The sequence below is a fragment of the Notothenia coriiceps genome, unplaced genomic scaffold (assembly GCF_000735185.1).
Source record: "Notothenia coriiceps isolate Sejong01 unplaced genomic scaffold, NC01 NC01_scaffold00020194, whole genome shotgun sequence".
Taxonomy (NCBI): Eukaryota; Metazoa; Chordata; class Actinopteri; order Perciformes; family Nototheniidae; genus Notothenia; species Notothenia coriiceps.
The window spans coordinates 84,070-107,400 of NW_011352895.1; the positions used below are offsets into that span (position 1 = coordinate 84,070).

The 23,331-nt window shown below is 43.5% G+C and overlaps 1 protein-coding gene across 5 annotated transcripts; it reads left to right on the forward strand.

The window, feature by feature from the left end:
* Positions 1-6,843: 6,843 nt before the first annotated feature.
* Positions 6,844-19,883, forward strand: gata2a (GATA binding protein 2a). 5 transcript variants are annotated; one of them, XM_010779425.1, is made up of 6 exons: positions 6,844-7,039; positions 11,417-11,824; positions 12,584-13,144; positions 15,846-16,003; positions 17,937-18,062; positions 18,724-19,883. In XM_010779425.1, exons 2-6 carry the CDS (start codon positions 11,596-11,598, stop codon positions 19,030-19,032), a joined length of 1,383 nt encoding a protein of 460 aa, XP_010777727.1. In that variant the 5' UTR covers positions 6,844-7,039; positions 11,417-11,595; the 3' UTR covers positions 19,033-19,883. The 5 variants fall into 5 exon arrangements, with proteins under 5 accessions (XP_010777727.1, XP_010777726.1, XP_010777729.1 ...); XM_010779424.1 differs by lacking the exon at positions 6,844-7,039 and adding an exon at positions 11,158-11,245; XM_010779427.1 differs by lacking the exon at positions 6,844-7,039 and adding an exon at positions 11,158-11,245 and having other exon boundaries at positions 15,858-16,003.
* The last annotated feature ends 3,448 nt before the right edge of the window (positions 19,884-23,331 follow it).

Sequence of the window (23,331 nt, forward strand, 5' to 3'; positions counted from 1 at the left end):
GTGGTGGTGATTGATTACATTGAGGGCTCACCTGCAGTACTCTTCCTCTTAATCTTTCTCGCTGTGAAACACACACACACAGACACACAGACACACACACTCACAAAGAGAGAGGCAGAAGTCACCAGTCAGGGAACAATATCCTGCTCAGAAGACCCTTCACAGCACACTCTCATAAATCACTGAGACAGAGCCACCACCCTCACTGTCAGCCAGTTACACACACACACACACACACACACACACACACACACACACACACACACACACACACACACACACACACACACACACACACACAGAGGGCCACGTTCCTCACGACATACATTCATTCAGTTCAGTCAATCCCAGCCATGTCGTCGAAAAGGCAGAAATCTGAACGTGCCCTGGAGCACGCCTCACCTGCGCTGATTCCCTCTGGCTCTGCTTGAAACACACTTCCTCACAACAACAGCAGCTCCTGTGTCCCGCTCTGCCCTCTGCACCGGCCATTCCTCAGTGACAGGGGGCCGGGATGAGGGGATGAGAGGCTCTGAAGGGCGAGGTGAGGGATGGATGAAAGCCCCATAGCGGCGAAGGTCCCGGGGCCCTGCGTCCTCTGCAGGTGGCAGGTGTGATCAGGCCGGCTGCAGAAGCGTGAGGGCGAGGAAGAGGAGGACAATGAAGGCATCTGTGGCCCCTCGTCGCAGCTGCAGCAGGCGGGGAGGAGCGGGGCTGACAGATAAGACGGTCGGATGGACGGAAAGATGGAGGAAGGGAAGGACAGGGCGGTAAGATGGAGATGGGACTTCAAACGGGGGATTGGGCCCTGGGTGCGGAGAGACGCATTCTTGTCTGGCATGGAGGAGGTGGGGACGGGAAAGATGGAAGCCACAAAAAAAGGCAGAGCATCAAAGTCCACAGCTCCAATCCTCTAATGCAGATGTTTACATCAGAACGCTGTCCTCACTAACACTAGGTCTTTACACTGGCTTCCTCTCTGTCAGAGAATTGATTTCAAAATGCTGCTGCTGGTTTATAAAGCATTGAATGGTTTTGGCCCACAATACATTTCTGATCTCCTGCTATCCATCCAGAACTCTGAGGTCTTCTGGGAGGGTCTGCTTTCTATCCCCAGAGTCAGAATTTACATGGAGTTCGGTTATTATGATCCAAACATCTGGAACAAACTCCCAGAAACCTGCAGGTTCGCTGCAACTCTTACCTCTTTTATGGCTCAAGGCTTTTCTTTTTGCTGCTGCTTTCATATCTCCCACTGCACTGTCACTTGTATTCATGTATTTTATACTTGTGTTATTCTGTATTAGCTTGTTTTACGTTTATTTTATTCTCTTTGCTTTTTAACAACTTTCATTTTTGTAAAGCACATTCAATTGCCTTTGGTTGAAAAGTGCTATATAAATAAACTTGCCTTGCCTTACATTGCACACTTTTTGCTCTAAGCCCCTGTGCTCTGCCCATATCTGTGCACATATTGATGTCACCCTCCCTCTCTGTATGGATTTGTATCGATGAGACAGTAATCCTCTTCCCTTGCCGCCCTTGTGTGCAACTGTCCACAGCTCCCACTAAGACCCACTGATCTCTGCCACATGGCGCTCCATCAAAGCACTGATGGTCATGCCTCTCAGGGCAAGTTTTGCCAGGAAAGAAAAGCACCCGTGTGGCTCATACATGTCCCTGGGTGCAGAGGATGAGCAGCAGATGAAGGTCTACTTTAGACTTTGTATCATCTTGGATCACAAGAGTGAAACAAAGCTGCCCTCTGTTTAAAAAAAAAAAGCACTCCCGTCTGAGCGTGTACGGACACACGCGCACGTTTCCTACTTTCTCTATCAGCGCTGATTAGAGTGACAGGGGCACTTCCCATTGGCTGTGAGAGTGGCCCTCTCCTTCCCAGGGCAGCCAATTTCCCCTACTCCAGAGCTGATAGGAAACTTTGATTGTCCACTGAGCTCAGGAGAGACAAAGAGATTTTTTCCTCTTGCAATCCACATATCGCTCCATCACATCTCCTACAATCTCCACCCCTTGCTCTCTCCTCTGCCATCTCTCCCTCTTGAAATTTCCTTTCTTGCCCAATATTTCCAAGATCACCACTGTTGTGGGCTGCTGAATGTGAGTCCATTAAACGGGCACTGACTGCTTTGATGGGCAGGAAGCGTCACTTCATGTGGTGACATCTGCTTCCTGTGACACAATCCTACCCTGCGCACATGATGTACTGTGTTGGCTTACCACTGTCCTCTGATAGCGTTCCCATAGTTTGATACTGTGAGCACATGGCGGATGCTGCTAAAAACATTTGGTATGGGCTCAGGTTGGGTTTTTGTGGAGGCAAACACCACTTTCAGATCAAATAGAAACCGGACAGGTGGATTCAGGTTAAACCAAACTGGATTATTCAATATATGTACAGGTCAATAATACAAACCCTGACTCTATGTGTTCTGGTCTTCTTTTATAGCCTTCACATTAGCTTCTACTCCTGTCCTAATTCTTAATATGGTGTCTAATGACATCATAGTCCCACAGTGACATGTTACTAATATCCTCTTACAGTTTATTTTGATTCAACAGTTGTTGTTGTTGTTGTTGTTGTTGTTGTTGTTGTTGTTGTTGTTGGGCAGTGTGTGTTACATTGCTCAATACCTTTGATATGTGCTGCTAATACACTGATACGTTTTTATCCCACTACTGGGTGTGAAGTGAACCGAGGGTGAGGCGGGCGGACAGAATGAGCGAGGCGTCTAAACATGTCGAGAGAGCCAACAGGAAACATCTCCCTCTCTCTGTGGCCCTCCCTGAGAACACACTTCCTGTCGGAGCTCCTCTAACTTCCTGTCCAGCCACCGGGAATCCCAGCTGCAACATTCCAGCTGTGTAATAGCTGGAATTTCTGGACTGCTTCATTATTACTTAAATGCTCTGTCCCATAGTGATGCAAAGGTAAGTAGCACACAGTGGTGTAAAGTAACTAAGTACATGTACTCAAGTACTGTACTTAAGTACCATTTTGAGGGACTTAACTTGAGTATTTCAAATGTTTGTTACATTGTACTTCTACTCCACTTCAATTTAGAGGTAAATGGTGTATCTTTACTCCACTACATGTATTTTATAATTTTAGTTATTTTGCAGATTTGGATTAATGAGATATAATCAACACTTAAAAAAGACTTTAGTTCACAACATTCACAAGCTACCCTGCAGTATACAAAGTAATTAAAATTATCTACACCTTTACCATATACAATAAATACATCATCAATAATCCTAATAAAAGTATATAAATAGATTATTCTGGAATGGGCCAATTTACAGAATGAGTACTTTTACTTTTGGTACTTTAACTTTGCTGCTAATACTTACTAACATTTTGATTGCAGGACTTCTACTTTTTCTTAAGTACAAGATCTGAGTACTTCTTCCATCTCTGGTAGAACCATAGTAGAACACAAACTCTCAGGGCTCTTGTAGTTCTCCTCCTCCTCACCAGGGGACGCTCTATAACAGCACATTTCTCTGCAGCGTCTCTCCAGCAGTCTGAAACTGTGCGCCTCAGTGCTGGGGCTCTCATCCATTCAGAAGGCTCTCATTTATATTACTAGTTTTTGTTTTTTTACGCAGGGAAATGCGCAGTGCCATTAGTCTAATGGCATTACACGAAATTGCACATGCATGTGTATAAATGTGCCTTTACGCGGGGTCCATATGGGCTGGGGAAAAAGCAGGTTTGGTGACTTTGTGTATGACCTTTTCGGAAAGAGAGCTAATCCCGAGCTATAATAGACTCCGGGACCGATATGGAAAACTGCTGCACCGTTATCTCGGTTGTCTTGGAGACCATCAGAGCACCGGGGCCGGTGGAGATGCCATGGTATTAAAAGGGGAGTGCGCGCGCGTGTGTGTATGGGAAAATGCTTTTCCTTTTTTTGTCGTAAGTGTCACTCATAAATACTGCATTATGGAGAAAAAAAAATTCCCTGTGTTGGCCCGTAGCATTATTTTGTTTAGTATGTTAAAATGATAAATTGAATCTGAAGACACATATAGGAAAAGGTCAGTGATTGCAGTGAACTGAACGAGGAGGGGCCCACGTTATTATTCGTTACATTTAACAGCACTCGCCTGACACGAGTTATAAAATGCAGTAGGTCTTCTGTGTCCTAAATTAAAGCAAACAGACTGTTAACCAAATGCCATGGCACTTTATTTAAATGATAACACACAGGCCAATGTGAAGCCCGAGTGGAGACAAGCAGGCCTTCTGAGCAGCAGACACAGAGCAAATCAGAGGAGTCAACGGAGCATGTTAATCGGCTTACAGCCTGTCCTGAAACTGAATATAATGCTATCATGTTTCGATGTTTATTAGGAGGGAATTCATTTCACAAGTACAATATAAAGTTCGCAATGAGTGTTATTGCGTTTTTAGAGAGCCTTTACATACCCAAATCAAGGTAAATAAAGTCAATTATCATAATTTGGTGACCTTTCTATATTTGTAAATGTATGACCAAATGTATTTAATGCATAAACTCAAATTGTAGCTACATATACCCCAACCCATTTGTTATAGCTACATCCTCGAGCACTAATGACTAATCAGACAGATAGGCATCATATCACAGTGATGTATGTTTAATATAGCTTGTATTGATATGTAAAGTGTGTGTGCCGATGGCCTCGCCAATAACCTGCCTCAGAAGCCAAACAGAGACTTATATTGGCTGTACGGCTGCAGCGCGTAAAACGTGTAAATATTTCTCATTCCCTGCGCCTATCTGTCTCTATCAACCTGCGGGAGCCCTCCCCCCAACAAATGATGCATTAGATGCATTGAATGTATTTGTTGTGCAAGTTTGAAAAGGCGGCGATAATCTGGGAGTGAGAGATAAGGAACACCAATTTATTCAGCAGCACTTTGGACCCCGCTCCCAGCCTCGGTCGGTGCTGACACCCCCAGCAGTTTGCTGATAACGATTAGGCCATTTATTATCTTCACAGAGAACAAAGATTGTGTGCTGCCGATGAAATATTACCCCTGGTAATAATCAGAAGGAGAAGGGCCTTGGCATCTAATGCAGTGTGCATATAATATCGTCCCGTGACGAAAACCGTGCACACACACACACACACACACACACACACACACACACACACACACACACACACACACACACACACACACACACACACACACACACACACACATGCGAAATGTCGTGAAGAACATGCAGAAAATCGATTTACAAAACAAGTGAACGTAGACGCAAATATAACATTAGACTACAATGTTGTGATTTGGATTTATAGATAAAGATAATCGTTCTTTTTTCAAAAAAGTAATAATTATAGGCTGATAATCATTATAAGAAAAAAAGTCTAAATTAGGTGGTTGTCATTTTAAGAATATTTCCTGACAGTGCCTAAAATAAAAATGTGTATTTAATATTTGATTTCACTTTGTATTTATCTATTTGACCCTATCTGGATGATAACTGCTGAATTTTGTTCTGATCTGAAAGAAGGATCACAAAGGCCTTATTGTCACAATACTCACCTAATTAGAGTCTAATGAACGTTTGAAGGCATGATGCGACTTACAGTAAATGTATTGTGTTTGATCTCTTATATTGCATACTAATATTCAAAAGTCAACTTAATAAAGCTAATAACATGCTTTAAGCCCAGACAAAGCCCACACACATTCAAAAAAGAGAATTCTCATTTTTGAAAAGCCTGGTATATGTATTATGAGATAAAACAAATTGTGAACATAACTTCAAAGTTAAACTGTATTTCCATACGTCCATTCTGTGTCAAATATCGATATTTTAATCTCTCGCATCTTTGCTCTGTTGATTTCAAACATTGAAACAAATGTCATTAATTCAGTCAGACTTCACATTTATTTTTCTTTTCTTTCCCTTCTTTTTGTGAGCGTGTGCACTCTGGGGAGCACGAGCCCCGAGTTGCAGAGGTCCTCCTCGCGCCCCTTGCACCTGCCTGGCTGAAGCGCCGAGCACGAGCCCAGGTCGCGTGCAGGAGATTTTAGGAGCTTTGCATGTTTTACAAAGTTGTTGTTATACTCTGTTGGATATAAAGAACAAAAAAACGGGAGGGGGCGTTTTTTTTTATTCTTTAATACAGAGAAGGGGGGTCATGAAGCAGAATATCCGCAAGTCAATTAGGTCCGAGGATGTCAGTCTTTCCAAGTTTTTATGAAAATAAGAGAAACAAATATTGTTTACAACGTTTCTTGCCTTTGGTTGACTTTTATTGACTTATGAAGGACTTGTCATCACTGCTAATGTCCCATCCAGCAGCTTACCAAGTTAAAATCCAACATTTTCTGATGGCTAAAAGCTGCTAATATGTAGCTGTGTATCCGGCACCTGGGACGAGTTGGGACCAGGGACATCATTTGCCCTTGGAGAAACCCAATTAGAGATCATATTATTTAATTCCATAATTTTGTACTGCCCAGAAATTGAAATAATGTCCTAATGTCACCACTTGTATTTAATATATCCTGCATGTATTGATAAAAAACCCCATCTCTGCCAGTAGTGTTCTGCAGGTGATTGTATCCATTGATATGAAACGATAAAATGGTGGGCCCCTCAACAAGGGCCAAGTTAAACTCTATTGATCGCCTCTCGGGAGCAGGTATGGCTGCCAGTTTCTGTCTCTACCGGGAACCGGAAGACAGGCTGCTGGCTGACGTGCCGTTACGTTGCTGCTGCTGCTGCAGCCTCTCACACTCAAGTTATTTTGCTCATATTCAGAGAGGTTTGGAACCAGAGGAGGGAGACTCAGACACTGCTGCTCTCTGCCGGGGTGAGAAACCGATCAGCGGCTAAAGGACACCGGTTGTCCCGTGTTGTCTCTCCAGCATCTTTTAAAAAGCTCGCCTGGACACTTTTTTCTTTAGCGGTCTTTTATTTTTTCGCTCAGCTATTTTTTGGAGAAAGGCGCCCGGAGCTGTGAATCGGATGAAGCCACTTTCTCTGCGCAGATCACATTGGAGCAGGTAAGATAATTAAACCTACATAGACAATTTCTGAATATTCTGCTGGGAAATATTTTGCCATTTAAAATATTCAAATAAAAGGATATGATTACGCAGATCATTTGTTTAAAACATATCTTTTTTTATACGAAAACATGCATTGCTTGAACGATTGCTTTCATAACAGTTACACAATTATTATTATTATTATTATTATACTGCTTTTAATACAATCCACCTTCGTATGCATTGTTTTTGGGTCACAGCTATTCAGACTGTAGCAGGCTGTAAACCTCCATAACATCTGGAGAGAAAGCGGCACAATGTGGGATTAAAAGTGTACTTTTGTTATATTCACTGGAAACGTTTGTTGTTATCTTACATACAGCCATAGTATATTTTTAAATGAGTTTCAAATAACAAAGGAGTCAAACATTCCTATAAAATTCATAATTAAAGCACCTTCCAATAATAATATTTCGCCAAGCAGACTTACGCCTATATTGTGGGCCATTTTCCAAATGTCAAAGATTTTACTCGGTCACATAAATGGTATCAACAATAAAGATTATTAGCCCCCTTTGCCGCCGCGGGCAAGGTGTTATATTGCTGAAAATGAATGAAATGTATTAGTGTATCATCAGCACGGTGTTAGTGGCGACAAAAGTGTTCAATTGTCACGCTTTATAATGCACAATGACTAGAGCGATCATCTTTCATCAGCAGAGAGAGCAATCACATCAGTACAATGGAGGGTGGGGGGGTCCACAGGCATGAAGGAGCTGTACCTGCATGATGCTTTTTGGACTGTTTGTGCATCATTCAAATACATAAAGCTTGCAGAAAGAAGAAGTTAAGGCAGTGAGAGTTAAACATAAAGCTGTTTATTTTTGAATGAATGATTGACTGTATCTCTGAATGAGCAAATAGATTGTAACACTGCTGTTTCCTGACACTTTAAGTAAAACCCAAACAGCAGTGAGAACTTTTTCCAATATTGTTCTGTATTTATAGCTCCAATGAGGGTTTTTTAGAAAGCTAAGAATTGTGTCCTGCTTCATAATCCTTTTTGTTAAGTGTGCAGTTCATGCTTTATTTCCTGCCCTATTCTGAAATGTTATTATTCTGAGCTAAATGGGGGTGAGTGCTGCTCTCATGGCCGCGTCCAGGCCCCTCTCCGGGCAGTTTTATGGCCCTGTGTCTGGGTGCTCGTGTCTATAAAGCCCCCCGGTGCCCTGGCTCGATCTAATTAGCCGTGAGTAAAGGGCACAATAATGCTTCAGCTGGTTTGTGTCATTCTCTTCTCTCTGGCTCTGCTTATCTTCACAAGCCCCACTGTGGCTCTTCTCACACACACACACACACACACACACACACACACACACACACACACACACGCACACGCACGCACACGCACACGCACACACGCAGACACACACACAGTCCCACACCTCCACTCGGGATAATGATGGATGACCGTGGCCAATGGGAACAAACAGGTAGATAAAGCCAATCCCATTTAATAACAGCATGGATCGGAATGATAATCTTGTTGTTCATTAGCCGTTGTGGCTGCACAGCGATACAGTTGTTGCTCACAGTTCTCAGAGCAGGAGGTGTTGTGGGAGGGATAGTGTTCTCAGGATAGCATCCCTGCATGGTGAAACAATACTGCTGTGTCCTTGAGAAAGACAGAGGGAAAGCAACAACCCCCCCCCCCACCACCCTCTCCACTAACCTTCCCTCACCCTCTCCAATCTTTTGTTCCAGCGCAGATACAAATGGGATTAATGAAGGTATAAATTACAGAGGGCTAAATCCTGCTGAGTAATCCATTTGGCAAACATGCAAAACAACAATGGGCATGCTGCAGCAGCGAGCCTGACCCTCTCTGCAAGGCCCAACACAACACAACACACAGCTGACCACTGAAGGCTCATGGTGGCTTGTTACAGTGATCAGATACAAATATATATATTTTACTACAAGCCTTAAGAACAAGAGATTGTCTTTCATCTATTCATGCTTGGACAGAGGGACTCATTGCTTCAGTTTAAAATGTGGGACAGCAAGAACAGCAGCATACAATAGATAATTTGTACAACACATGAGATAATGAGACACAAAGATACACATTTCTCTGTTAAAATCAGATTTTAGATTATTAACAGGACACGTGTTATTTTTATATTCCTTTAATGAGAGATGTTAGGACACTTATTTGTAAAGTCTGTGCATACTGCCATCAGATGAATTTTATTTAAATACAGAGAAGGATTACACGTCAATCATTTTATGTCAAATCATGTTGGAAGATATTTTGTTTTGAAAGAACATGTTTGAACTGAGCCTTGTTGGTTATCCAAAAGCTGACTTTTCAAAATATAACAGGTCACTTTTGTGTGTTCAGCAGTGTGCAAAAATGATTTTTCTATTGTAGCATTAAAGCCCAATGACTATGGTTTTCTCACTACACCTGCCAACTTCTCTCTGGAATGTGAGTTATTCAGGTAGCGGACCCTCTGCTGCCCCACATGAACTAATTTGTTGGTTTTAGGAGTTGACAAGCTCAAAGGGCTGAGCTCATCAACTCACTGCCTCTGGCAACATGCCACTGATTTAATGACTGATGACTGACACACACACACACACACACACACACACACACACACACACACACACACACACACACACACACACACACACACACACACACACAGCAGGTATAACATCAGATCAGAGTGATTGTTGCCCTAATGACCTGCTCCGTGAATACCATGCCATCAGAAGTAGGAAGGGGGGGTATTTTCACCTGGAGAATGTGTGCAGGTATCACAAGCTTTCACGTTACACCACCGCAAAGTCCCGCCCACCCCCTGTGATTGTGTGACGTCACGACCAGGCGTCAGCTTGGCTGCCAGTCTAGGCTCCGAGCTACCTCCAATTATTCCCTGTCAATCACACACACACACACACACACACACACACACACACACACACACACACACACACACACACACACACACACATGGTTATGTGCGCACGGAGTTATCATTTTACGCACGCACTGCAGCTAATTCTGCAATTATAAAAAATATAATATAACAGATTAAGAATTGTTCTCCTTTAATCTCACCGTAACGCTATTAACCATAATAGCATTTTTTTCACACTGATGTAAAAGCTATTATAAGGCCACTAATATTGATAGGATTCTAATGAAAGTAAAAAATAATAATTAATCTAATCAGAAATAAATAAAATAAGTACGCCTATGTGGGGTCTTGATGTCTGTTTCGCCTGTTTAGTGAGTATTATATGAGGGCGTTAGAGACACTTTGATGATCCCCAACTGGTTTTCATAGGTGAGGCCTTGCGTCCATAGCTCATGGCAGCAAGTTAGAAAGAGGCGCTATTCGTATGTAAACTGTGTTTGATTGCCCTGTCCCCGAGACAAACCCACTGTTTTCACAGGAGGAATGCCCTGCTACTAATTAAAGACAATTAGGCGCTCCCAACAATGGGGCCAATTTCGGGGTCATAAATCGACTCCTCCTCTGTTGGTTTTAGAGGTGCTGAAGACGCTGTTTATTTACATAACAGCAGTATGCAAAAAACAACACTTACAATTACTGCAGGTAATGTAAAGCCCAATCAGCAACATTTAGCAAATGGGTGAGATAATCTTAAATCATTATGTGCTAAAAAAAATCTCAGATCATTCATATTGTTAATTTAGTTTTTATTACATATGGGTTCATGCAGGTGAAGGCAATTTACAATAGAATACGCCTATAAAGTATTACAATAGGCCATGTATTGTGCACACTGAATTTCCCTTCATGTTAGATGTCTGTCTTTAGGCTTATAACTGCCGCTAAAAAAGCAGATTATCAGGGGCCGATTGCTCATTCAGTGTGAGCTTCATGAGAGAAAAAGACCCCCGAGAAATTACACTGCTGATTGATAAGTCTTTTAGTTTTTTCGGTGCGGGGAAATAGAAATTGAAAGAAGGAGAGCGAGGGATGCGGAGCCAATTGTGGAAGGGATCACTGTGATTGGCTCGGAGCTAAGCCCCGCCCTCCGTGGCTTGATATGGGAATCTAGTGGCGGCGCCAGACGCATCAGTCTGCGCCACATCTCATTAATGAGCCCGAACACTGCATGGATCAGGAGGTTTAACCATCAGAGCTGTATTTTGCCGTCAGCTGATCGGAATTGCAACAGGTATCCAGAAGTAAACATTTGTATTTTTTGTTTTAAACGAAGGGACGATATGCTTCGACTTTGAGACATCTTTGTTTCTGATTAGATAACAAATATAATTACGGACGTCTTTGCATTGAAGGAGAGATGGAGCTGCTGTTGAATTAACATTTTGTTTTCCTCTATTCGCAGGTAGATATTTGAGGATTTATATTTCTGAAGTAGCCTAAATAAACACAGCCGCGACTTTCACAGCTCAGGAACTATATTTTAAGGAGGATTTAACTTACACCTGGAGGTAAACATAGCCTCAAAGTAGCCCCGACACACAGAGACGCCTTCAGAGGAGAAAAGAAAGGAGATCTGAAGCCATGGAGGTCGCAGCGGCCGACCAGTCTCGGTGGATGGCGCACCATCACGCGGTGCTGAACGGCCAGCACCCGGACTCCCACCACCACAGTCTGAGCCACAACTACATGGAGCCCATGGCGCCTTTACTGCCGCAGGACGAGGTTGACATGTTTCTGAACCACTTGGACTCTCAAGGGAATCCCTACTACACCAACTCCCGGGCCAGAGTCACATACAGTCAAGCACACGGTGAGATGCGCATTATACTTTGTTCTAAGGACTGTGATTATAATTAACATTTAGAAAATGTAAATAATATTTATATTTGTGCATACTCATCTAGGACTAAACATAGCTTAATATAGGCTTTTAAAAAAAAATCATATATGAGTGTCTGTGAAATAGGCTATCTCTATTAATTGAATTTGCTACAGAACAATAACAATGAAGGCAATGTGCAGGAGGCTCATTTATTTGAAAAGTCCCTCTTGCCTTTTGGGCCAGTTCACAAACATAAAAGGAATTTCTAGCAAATGACAGCGAGAGGAAAGGGAAGTATGTCATTTAACCCCTCTGTGTTGGGGCAGGGGTTTCTGGAGGGAGAGAGAAAGAGAGAGAGCCACTTCCCGGATATAAAATAAAAACCGCAAATGTACTAATAACAATCTTTAGTCCGAGAGCTGCAGCCGAGGAGAAGCTACTTTATTGGGTTTTCTGCAGTAAATAGGCCTTTATTACTTCCATCTTTACTCGACAAGGTGTGTGAGACTACTGTCATTTATCGGAAAATATCCCTGGATAATTAACCGGCTGTGAGTGAACAAAAAACCCTATTTTAAATTTACAAGAAAGTATTTTATCTGGAACTAAATGTCGGACTCGAGTCATTCTGAATATTTAGCAGGTAAGATAAAGATCTTTATGTAGTGTAAGCTGGAAACAAGGCTTGTGGGTAAAAAAGCTATTAAAATAAAACATTTGCTAAATTTGTATTTGTTTGCATTTCAGCTCGCCTCGCTGGGAACCAGGTTTGCCGACCACACCTCATCCACAGCCCCGGAATCCCCTGGCTGGACCCCGGGAAAGCAGCCCTGTCCGCGGCCCACCACCACAACGCCTGGGCGGTCAGCCACTTCAGTAAACAGGGCCTGCACCCCTCCAGCTCCGGATACCCCTGCAGCAGCACCGCTCCGGTCTCCTCGCCCAACTCGGTGTCCCACTCCAGCGCGCACCTCTACAGTTTCCCTCCCACCCCTCCGAAAGACGTGTCTCCAGACCCCGGAGCCACTTCCCCGACTTCCAGCTCGACTAGAATGGAGGAGAAGGAGTCGATCAAGTACCAGGTGCATCTTTCGGACGGCATGAAAATGGAGAGCTGCAGTCCGCTCCGCAGCGGCCTGATGAACGGACAGGGCCCTGCCACGCATCACCCCATCCCGACGTACCCTGCATATCCCCTGCATTCAACACACGAGTACGGCGGCAGCCTCTTCCACCCCGGCAGTCTGCTCGGGGGATCCAACTCCAGCTTTACGCCCAAATGCAAGAGCAAGGCCAGGTCGACCTCAGGTGAGTCTCCCTCACAGCGTAAAGCACATTGCATTTAGCTGACGATTGTATCAATAATATAAAAAGTGAAATACATCATAAGGGGCTGACATATTAAATTCAAAAAGTATTGGTGCATAAGTTCAAATCTTAAGTGCTATTTTTTTTTAATGGCCAAGCTACACGCGGATCAAAGTGATTTATGTAATGTGTCCAAATGTGTGCGTGTTTTTTTTTAAGCTAAATTCACAACCATAGCCTTCTTATTGTCAGATCGCGATTATAAAAGTGTGTGTGCACAATGCAGGAATTTACGCAAGTGTTACTATGACTTTTTATCTAGATTGTAATGCTGATGCAACTTTTTTGAAGTAGGCTAGGCTACGACTTGTTGCTCCAGTGTGACTCAAAAAGGAATGATTTCCATATTGAGTGCTTATCTCTTCTCGATTCAAACCTAACCTTGTCCTAACAAGTCTAATCTATTGTCCCATCGCACTCATCGCCACTTGTAAGCTGCATACACTTAAAACAGCTTCACTTAAGTGAGGAGTTTAACTTTTAGTTAAACCGTATCGGACTAATCGGGGTCAACTATTTACAAAATGCTCAGCTCTGGCACTGTGGTACTGAGGCTTATTTAAAATAAAGGGAAGTTATATTATAGCTATTTTAACGAATCGATTTTCAATATTTAGCCATTGATTATTGTTATGGCGAAATGTAGATGCATTATAAATTGATTAAATACTAAAATCTTTAAAAAAAAGGATTTTACATTGAGTTTTTGATTGTCTTTGTTAAGGCAGACTAATTGTTTTCTTCTTCGTGCGAAAGAGTTGTTTTCTTTTTAAATGTGGCCTTTTATTGCACTTAAAAATGAAGGAGTCACGACGCCCTGGCTCCTGCCATATCCTGTATACCTCCAAGTGAACAAATCACGACCTCCACCCCGCCCACAGCTCTCCCAGTCCTAACAAAGCACAGGCGACAGAGCCCTGCTGTTTGTGTTTTTAAGCAAGGCCTTGGCCCAGTGCACCAACATCAAGTGGAGGCAAACAAGTCCACTAGATCTGCTTCTAAAAGTGTATTTAAATGAATTATTTTATGCATTAAAAAAAGGAGACCTGATCATCGAGTAATTAGAATCCACAAATTGGTTTCACATAAAAAAAAAAACGGGGGTAATTGTTTATAATAAAACATTCTATTATCTTACTGTCTGGATAAGCACCTGATTCAATAGACTGCATGTGTTGGGATTAATATAAATTAGAAAATATTATATAGAAATTATATAGATTTATAGAAAAATATTTAGACATTAATGTGCAGACATTTGAAAAGTAAACTCAGTCTAATGGCTCTGTAATTTCCCTGCATTGTTCCAGCTGTTGCACTTGGAATTCATGGACAAAAAAGAGAAAAATGGCAGGCTTAATGTAGCTGTGTAATTATCAATATTGTCATCCATTGTGCCTATGCTTTTTAATACACCTGGGTAATGCTCACTGGCTGATAATGGGAGTGAATGTGAGCTGTTGTAGCAGAGAAATGTTACACTGTGACATTTAAAAAGAAGCCTGAATCAGTAACAAACATATCAGACATGGCATTAAAAAGGTTCTTATCTATCAAAGACGATGTCCTGTGCCAGTAATGGTGATTGATTGTTGTACAAAATGTCACAATGACATTTCAGCTGTCAGCACATACTGTATACCTTACCGTAGTGTGGCTTCCTGTTGAACTAACCCCACACCAGAGCCCCTCTCTAGCCTACCTTTTTCGCACCAAACTTCCCATTTTGTTAGTATTTCAACACTAAACATTGCATCAGAAATAAATGCATCAGTCATTGTTGATGAATATTTTAGGTGCTAATGAGACAGCTTTCATGTGGTGGCTGACCCTGCAAAACGCTTTAGAGGAAGAGAAGGGAGGTACAACAAAAAAACAGCAGACATGCATTTCAAAAGAGACGTCGTTTTTTTGCTCAGGTCAGATTCCATTGTAGAGCGAGGGTGGGACTGCGGGTGTCGCTGGTATTATAACAGGTATAATGAGATGATGCTCTAGGGAGAGAGGGATACCTGAATTAAATGAATCGGTCGGTTTAGCAACAGGCTGTTTGAAGTCAGTCAAACCTGAATGGGAGTGAAGAGCATGTGGGAATAACTTAAAAAGCAGGTTTCTTTAAATAAGAGTATGCGTGGGAAGTCTACTCACTTACAGGCACCGTTTAAATTAGAAACCTGGAAAAAAAACAGATCGATGGAGGCCATTTCTGTATTATTAATTGCAGCCAACTGTATGCCAGTTTTTCATTTAAGTCCACCACATTTAATACCACACACTTTTGTTTCCTCTCATGGGTGCCCACCGAACTGATGAATAATGTAGTCCTAATTTGATGGTGTTTCTCATTATTCTTGTTGGACACCTCTGGACATGTTCTGGCTGTCTGCGGCCTCCCCACTCTGGATCAGTTTACATAGAGGTGTCTGTGTCAATGACAGCCATGCACACTTGGTACACCATGCACTCTGATATGGACATTGTCACCATCATGAGACAGATTTTGACTTCATATTACACGGCCATCTGGGGTCATCCATCATTGTGTTGTCGTCCGATTGGGCCGGGCAGCTGCCATGTGTTGCTTCTGAAAGACGGTGACATTTTTAATTATATAAAATTTCTTCTTCTCTCCTCTCCCCTGAACTATATGCAGAGGGCAGAGAATGCGTGAACTGCGGTGCCACCTCCACCCCTCTGTGGCGGAGAGATGGTACGGGCCACTACCTGTGCAACGCCTGCGGACTGTACCACAAGATGAACGGCCAGAACAGACCTCTCATCAAACCGAAACGTAGACTGGTGAGTGCTCGCTTACTGCGCTTTACCCTGAGAGAAGGAACCCAAATGAGCACAAAGCAGAGGCCCGCAGCACAATTCCAGGAAAGTTATATTTTCCCTATGATCTTCCTGGAATTGTTTGTCCCTCTCACCCCCCGATGATCTGCCTTCATGGCCCGTTACAATACTGCTACTATTGCCATTGTTCCTGCTATCATTATTGCTGGTACTTCTGATACTGTTACTGATACCACTGCCCATGCTGCTTTAGTTAACACCATGCTCGAGTCAATGAAAAGCAGCATGGACACATAGCATTCTTGTGGAGGATGTACCACTGCTCAGCCACCTCTGGCTTTAACCCTACTGACGCCGGACACATTTCTGGGCACCATCATTAATGTAAACCTTACAATTAATCTAATTATCTTTTAAAACCGGCTTTTCTTTTAAAGCAGCTTTAATTATTTTCTTATCTATTTATTTATTGTTTTTTTGACAGCTTTGTTTTTTTGAGGATTGGTATTTTAACTTCTGAAACCTTTTATTGTAAAAAAAAAAAAATTATTTTCTTTTCGACAAATCCAGCTGAGGTCTAAAAATGCAAAAAAGGGCAACAAATAACCACATTTTGTTCGTGTGAATTTAAATTGTTTAATTGGTTAGTAAAAATAAAGACAAGCAAGCCAATTTTAACTTAATAAGTATCAGTAATTTAAGACAGCCACTAATAATAATAATAATAATAATTAAAAAGCACTTTAAATAAAAATAAAGGGGACTAGAGAAAATTAGGTTTAGAGATGCGTAAAAATGATCTCCATGAACAATATTTTTGGATTTTATATATTTTTTTAGTTGTCCACGTCGCTCCTGCTCCTGAAAAGTCCATTACATTTTCCACTGGCTCGGCACATGTGCCTGTAGCTTTTGCATTTTCAGCTCAAGTGTTTTTCAGAGTTGTGTTCAAAGGGGCATCCAGTTGTTTCCTATCCGGATATCTGCCCGGCCCAGATAAGGAAGTCAGGCTCCCGGCTGTTTCCGCCTTCAACCAGCGCTGCATTCTCTATGGCCGCACTGACATATACTGTAAAGAGATTATCACAACACTGGAGGAGCCGCTTATGTGTGAAGAGACAGACCGTGAGGGGCGGGGATTGGAAAATAAATGGATTTATGTTCTCCTCTTGTTTGCCATTCTCGGTGGGCAGTCTAAACGCGCTTTTTTGATTAAATTTATATATTTTATTTCGCGTTTAAAAAAAAAGAGGCCAGGGTTGTTTTTGCTTTGCAAGTTAATAGCAGCGAGTCCACCGGAGATACATTTAGAGAGGAACCTGGATGCTGCTTGCAAAGCAAAGAGCCGCGGGGTTCTTTCATGTAAACCTAATGTTTCTTATTAAGTGTGAAGAATTGATCCGCAATGGACCAGGAGCACGTTGCCAGGCAGGACACCGGGTCTCACGACTTGTAGCCCAGTTTTCCGGGATCAGGATAAATAGAGGGTTTACACAAGGCCCTCATTATGACATGTTAATACCAGGAGATTTATAAGATATGCAAATCAGCAACAGGCGTGCACAAAAACATGCACCTTCTAAAAAAATCTTATTGCACAAACCAAAACATTGGATCACAGTGGATTTAAAAAGGGACTTATGTTTTTTTCCCGCTTCTTTTGATGCTTTTCTGCACATGGTTCTGCGGTCTCACGAAAACCGAAATTCTGCCGATTAATTTCGGACAAACTTTCTGTCTCTTATTGATTTTGCGCTAGCACAACACACTCACATTCATTGCATGCTATGTCAGAAGCTTTCATAACATACATGTCAAATGATAAGCCTCCTATTTGTGTCTGTAAACGGTGACTCGGTTTCCGCAGTGACCTATCTACAACGTGCCACGGCCAACGACTCATTATTCATGGTGTATTTTTTTCTGCTCCCTATAGTCCGCTGCGAGACGTGCAGGCACCTGCTGTGCAAACTGCCAGACCACCATCACCACCCTGTGGAGGCGCAACGGGAACGGAGACCCGGTGTGTAACGCCTGCGGCCTTTACTATAAACTGCACAATGTAAGTAGCCTGAAAAAAAAAAACACCGCTGCACTCAAGTGCGGGTTTTCGGGGGAGGAAGGCGGAGGGATACTGGTGGTTAACTGGTCAAGTGGGCGGACAGCTCGCATCGATTTAGGAGCAGAGAAAGTGAGTGTTGAGGCAGAGCCTGCTCACCCTGTCGAGCAGAACCCACCGGTTGCTTTTTTTTATTAATCCATCGTTGTTTCAATGGGGGGCGTTACTCCCAGGAGAGGCTGCAGGGTGGGACTGTCATTCAGTGTAACGGCGTCAGTTACACTGATGAGGATTTGTCTGCGGCTGCTCCTTTCAGCTGCCGCCAGGCCCTCATCTCCATGTATTCATATGGACCAGGACTGGTCTGTTTGCTTTGAAATTACACAAAAGCCCCAAAACGCCCCTGACTCGCCTTTTAATGCAGCCATATATGCAAAACAACTGCTCATTAATAATAGGAGTTATTTCCCACTGGTGGGCTACCATGACACAAATGCATGTTACCCCTAATCGACAATGCATGTGACATATTCCTAGGGACATTTTTTTTAAATTATGAGCTGCAGCTAACCGCAAAACATATTCAACAGCTATAATGAACTATTCACAGTTTCAGTGAGTCTTTTGTCTGGCGTGCCTTGAACTAATGTGCCGTTCTCCACAGGTCAACAGACCCATGACCATGAAGAAAGAAGGCATCCAGACAAGAAACCGCAAGATGTCCAGCAAGTCCAAGAGAGGCAAGCGACCAGGGGACGGCTTCGATGAGCTGTCCAAGTGCATGCAGGACAAGGCCTCTCACTTCGGCGGGGGACCCGGCCTCCCCAGCCACATGACCCACATGGGTCACCTGACCCCCTTCAGCCACTCGGGACACATGCTGCCCACTCCCACGCCCATTCACCCATCTTTCGGTCACCACCCCCACCACTCTAATCGTTCGCCGGTCTGGGCTGAACCCCTGAGTCACTGAGGCCGCTTTTGACCCAAAAACTCCTCTGCCATCATATCGCCATGAACACTAAATGGCCTCCACGTCACGCCGAAAGCTGAGCAGACATGTTGTACAGTGCGGAGGGGAGAGACCTTCAGCTGGACTTTAGGACTGAAGGTCGCGTCATGTCTGACCTCACTGATGGGACGCTGCAGAGCAGGACTTTAGCGGACTCTGTGAAGAGCTTAATATGACGAGGGGTTTCTGAGTCCCTTGGTGACCCAGGCTTGCAGGAATGGAGTGAATGGAGACGCTTGTCATTCTTTTTGCTTATTTTTACTAAGTCACTTTGGTACCCACCTCTTCATGACCCTGTAACAGGAGACTCACGAGAGGTCTTTAAAAGAACCGCTGTTTTCACCTCGCGATCGTCCCATTATATACTGAGCTACGTGCACCCTGTCCCTCCCCGGCTGCCGTCCATGTGGACAGACAAACTCTTCAGTGCTGGAGGTCTGAAGACTGGCTGACAGCACTCTCTGTTACAAACTACAGTACCCACAAACCTGTGCTCTCCTCACATGCTGGATTGTACGCCCACCACGAAGCTCACCTCCTGTTTTTAATAATGGACTTTTATGGAAAAATACACAGTAAATAGAGTGTTTATAAATGCTTAATTGCTATTATTGTTGTTATATTTGATGTTATAATTATTGCTACGATAATTTATTTTCCCTCTTTAAGCTTTCGTCAAAGACAAATGGAAACTGTTATGATTTTGATTTCATGGTTATTACGTAAGAAAAACACTGACCTATCTTAGATGAAAAGTCCCTGAGCTGTACGTTTTTATCATTTTTTCCATCTCACAAAAGTAAAGGAAATAAAGGAAAATAAAGTTTAATACTAAATTAAGATCTGCCGACGCCTTGTGCGTTCAGTCTTGTCTCTTTCTAACACTCTTACATTCACACAAACATACAGCATGAGACTCCTTTTAATGAAAAGTGCTTGATTATCAAAATCATAAGGGATATCAGATGCATCAAGGGAAGCTCTGTGATCCCTTGAGCGTGGTAATGCTTTGGTCAGGCTCCTCCTCCATCTGTGATGGCGTGTTGTTAAGAGAAGGCCTCTTTGTGGAGCTGAGGCCCCGGGCTGGACCATTGTACCCAGACAGCAGACTCCAGCGAAGGGCTCTGGAGTCACACACAGTCATACATATGCACACACCCACATGCTCATACACACACTCATGGGAAAAAAACAAACACAAAAACCGATTCACCAAATTAGAACCAATATAACCCATGGCATGAAAGGTCTCTCTCTTATTTTAAATGTAAAAGTCTTAACAGATGATTTTCAATAATTTGAATGTGACAGAAACGGAGTCATGAGTGCAGTTCAGTGGGAGAGTGTCTGCTGCAGGAGCCCTCTCTCTTGGCTGCAGTAATTGGAGTGAGAGGAAGGACAGCGGGTCTTTAGTGGGAGAAGAGGAGGAAGGAAAGGCAATCAGGCGACCTGAGCAAACACGTGGGGGTCTGCTCAGACCCTTCGCACACAGATGTGCACGCAGCTGAGGCTGCCAGGAAGCAGGCTTTCGACTTTGTTGCTCCCTCATGTCGTCCTCTTTTTCAATCTCTTTCCTTTGTTTTTCTTTTTTCCAGCCTCTCTCTTTCTGATCACCTATTCTCTGTTTGTCTTTTATTCTCCATTCTCCCTCCCTCTACATTGTCCTCTCTGTCTTGCTTTCGCTTTGGGCCGATTACTGTAAAATGAAGGGGCTAAAGAAACTTTAAACAGAGCCAGCCACTAATGACTCTGCTCGATTAGGGCCAATTTGAGGTCATCATCGCCAAGTTCAGCATACCCTCACACACCCACAGCACAAACCGTCCGGTTAAGCGGTCCAAGCTAAAAGTGGACCGCTACCCCTCCCTGAACCCTCCACCCTGCTCACATCTGCTGGACTGCTGTGGAGGTTGATCTGCTGGGTTTTCCCAGAGGTTGATCAGTTCAAATTAGAAATAATATTTATACAGGGACTTATGGAGGTGCTTTTCTAGTTATCCGGTGTCGTTGGAGCGCTGTGTTGTCAGCTTATGCTACATCATAGCAGCCACAACACTAACGGAGTGTCTGTTTTCACAGAGGGGGTGGGAGCCACTTGCGGAACAGCAGAGAGAAACTGTAAAGCTCGACTGCCAATAAGCAGTCTAGTCGTCTGTGTGTAGAGCACAGTGCTGCGGGTGCGGGGGACGTTTGTGTGAGTGTGTGTATGTGTGTGAGTGTGTGTATGTGAGTGTGTGTACAGGCTGTGGCTCCAGCACGTTGCGTTCTGCTGCAGGCAGCGAGCCCGCTCGGACGGGCTTGGCCGGACTCCCGGAGCTGAGAGAGGGAGACGCAGAGAGCCAGCTCTTCAATGAGGCCCTCCAGAGGGAAGGAGCAGCCCTCCCAACAATAATACAGCCAGGCCAGCGAGTCCCAGAGCCGCGCTCGCCTGAACACACATCCAAACACACACATGATCCGCATGTGTACAAACAGACAGGATGGTGTGTGACAAAGCTTCTCATGTCTGACGCAGAGGCAGTGTTTGTGGAAAGCATTTCATCGCTTGGGCCTGAACAGACATTAGGCATGGGTACAATGAAGGCTTTGCTAACTGCTAACTTGGTGGTCACCATGTGCCACCGCTGTTTGCATTTTCTACCCAATTTAATTCAAACTGATTTATACTGTGAGGGTTTTGTATTGTTTTTTTACTTAGAGCAACAGCTACATTGAACTGCACATCCCTTCCCCACTCACCTCATGAATCATGAGACACCAAAAGAACCATAAAACAGTTTGTTACTTATCTTCACTATCAGAGAGGAGTTCCAGAGAAGAGATGAGGAGGGGGGATCTCGGATGCGCTGGCGGGGTGAACATGGTGGCCACCTAGATCAGAGCAGAGAGGTTTACGACTTCAACCTGGAACTGGATGTTTCAACTCATCTCATCTCTACTCCCTACCTCCTTTTCTCTCTCCACTCTTCCGTTTGTCCTCACCTCCCCACCCCCCCCAAACACCACCAGCGCTCATTCCCTCTGAGCTCCATGTAACTCTCCATGTTTCCCCTCTCCACCCCCCTACTACTTCTCCCACTCTTTTCTTGTCTCCTACTCCCCCAGTGTATTTGTTTTTCCATCAAATTGAATTAGCGGAATCAAAAGGTATCCCGACCATCCCCTCACAAAGTTGAGTTAGGGAGAGAGACATAGAAGATGAAAGGAAGTGGAGCGCAGTTCAGACGCAGGTCTCTTAGTGTGTGTGTGTGTGTTGCAATGGGGGTTGACCTTTGCCTGGGTCTAACTAAAAAAAGCATCCCTCCTTCCTCAGAACCCTAGAAGGATATTAAGGCTGGGACAGTATTTAGATAATACAAACGGGGGACATTTATTCCTGCCTTTGTTCGTCGTAAAGTTTAGTCATTAAGTAAAATGCTTGTTTGTTGACCTTGAGCCGCACTGTATGCTTTCTTATGCCGTTAACTCTTAACTTTTTGAATTGTTATGGCTACTGAGTCATAGAGAATGTGCTATACTCACGTCAACTTCCTCTTTTCATGGTTCAGGAGAAATTCATAGAAATACCCCTGTGACAGGACATGGTGGGTACATTCAGTGAAACACCTGGTGAACACTATTCATGGAAGCCGCCTCAGATACACCATTTGACACTTGAACGAGTCTCACTCCAATTCAAATGAATCAACCATACCACGTAGCGATGATGTGATCGGAAAAGCTTTGACAGTAATAACTGTCAGTCAGAGAGCAGCAGGGCTGACAGCAGATATCACTGCGGATCACTGATGACCTCTGTCGACAGGCAACATCCTGACCTGCTATATCTCACCATTGATCTCTCCAAATGTCAATTTCTTCTGTCAGAAATAGTCAAAAAAGTGTTTTTACTCATGCATAATGTTTGACTCGTTTGTGGGTCCCTTCGCGCCTTTTACTTCTTCACTTCAGGCCCGACATTGAAAGGCTGCTTTACTAGTTTCAGCTGCATACCAGACTTGACTAAGAACATGGTAGTGCAAAAATGGAAGGAACAGGAAGTGAGAAGTTCAAACAGGAAATACTTATGTTGTACGATTAGGACCAATTAAGACCACAAAGGTCCAACAGAGACAGTAAAAAGAGATGGATTACGAGGGGTGCCAGGATTGTACAGTACTTAAGTATAATTCTCTGCAAGGTAATATCCTGCAGAGTAACATCCTGTTTGACGAAAGAGCCTTCCGACTAAAACCATTCTAATACTGGATTTGTACAAAG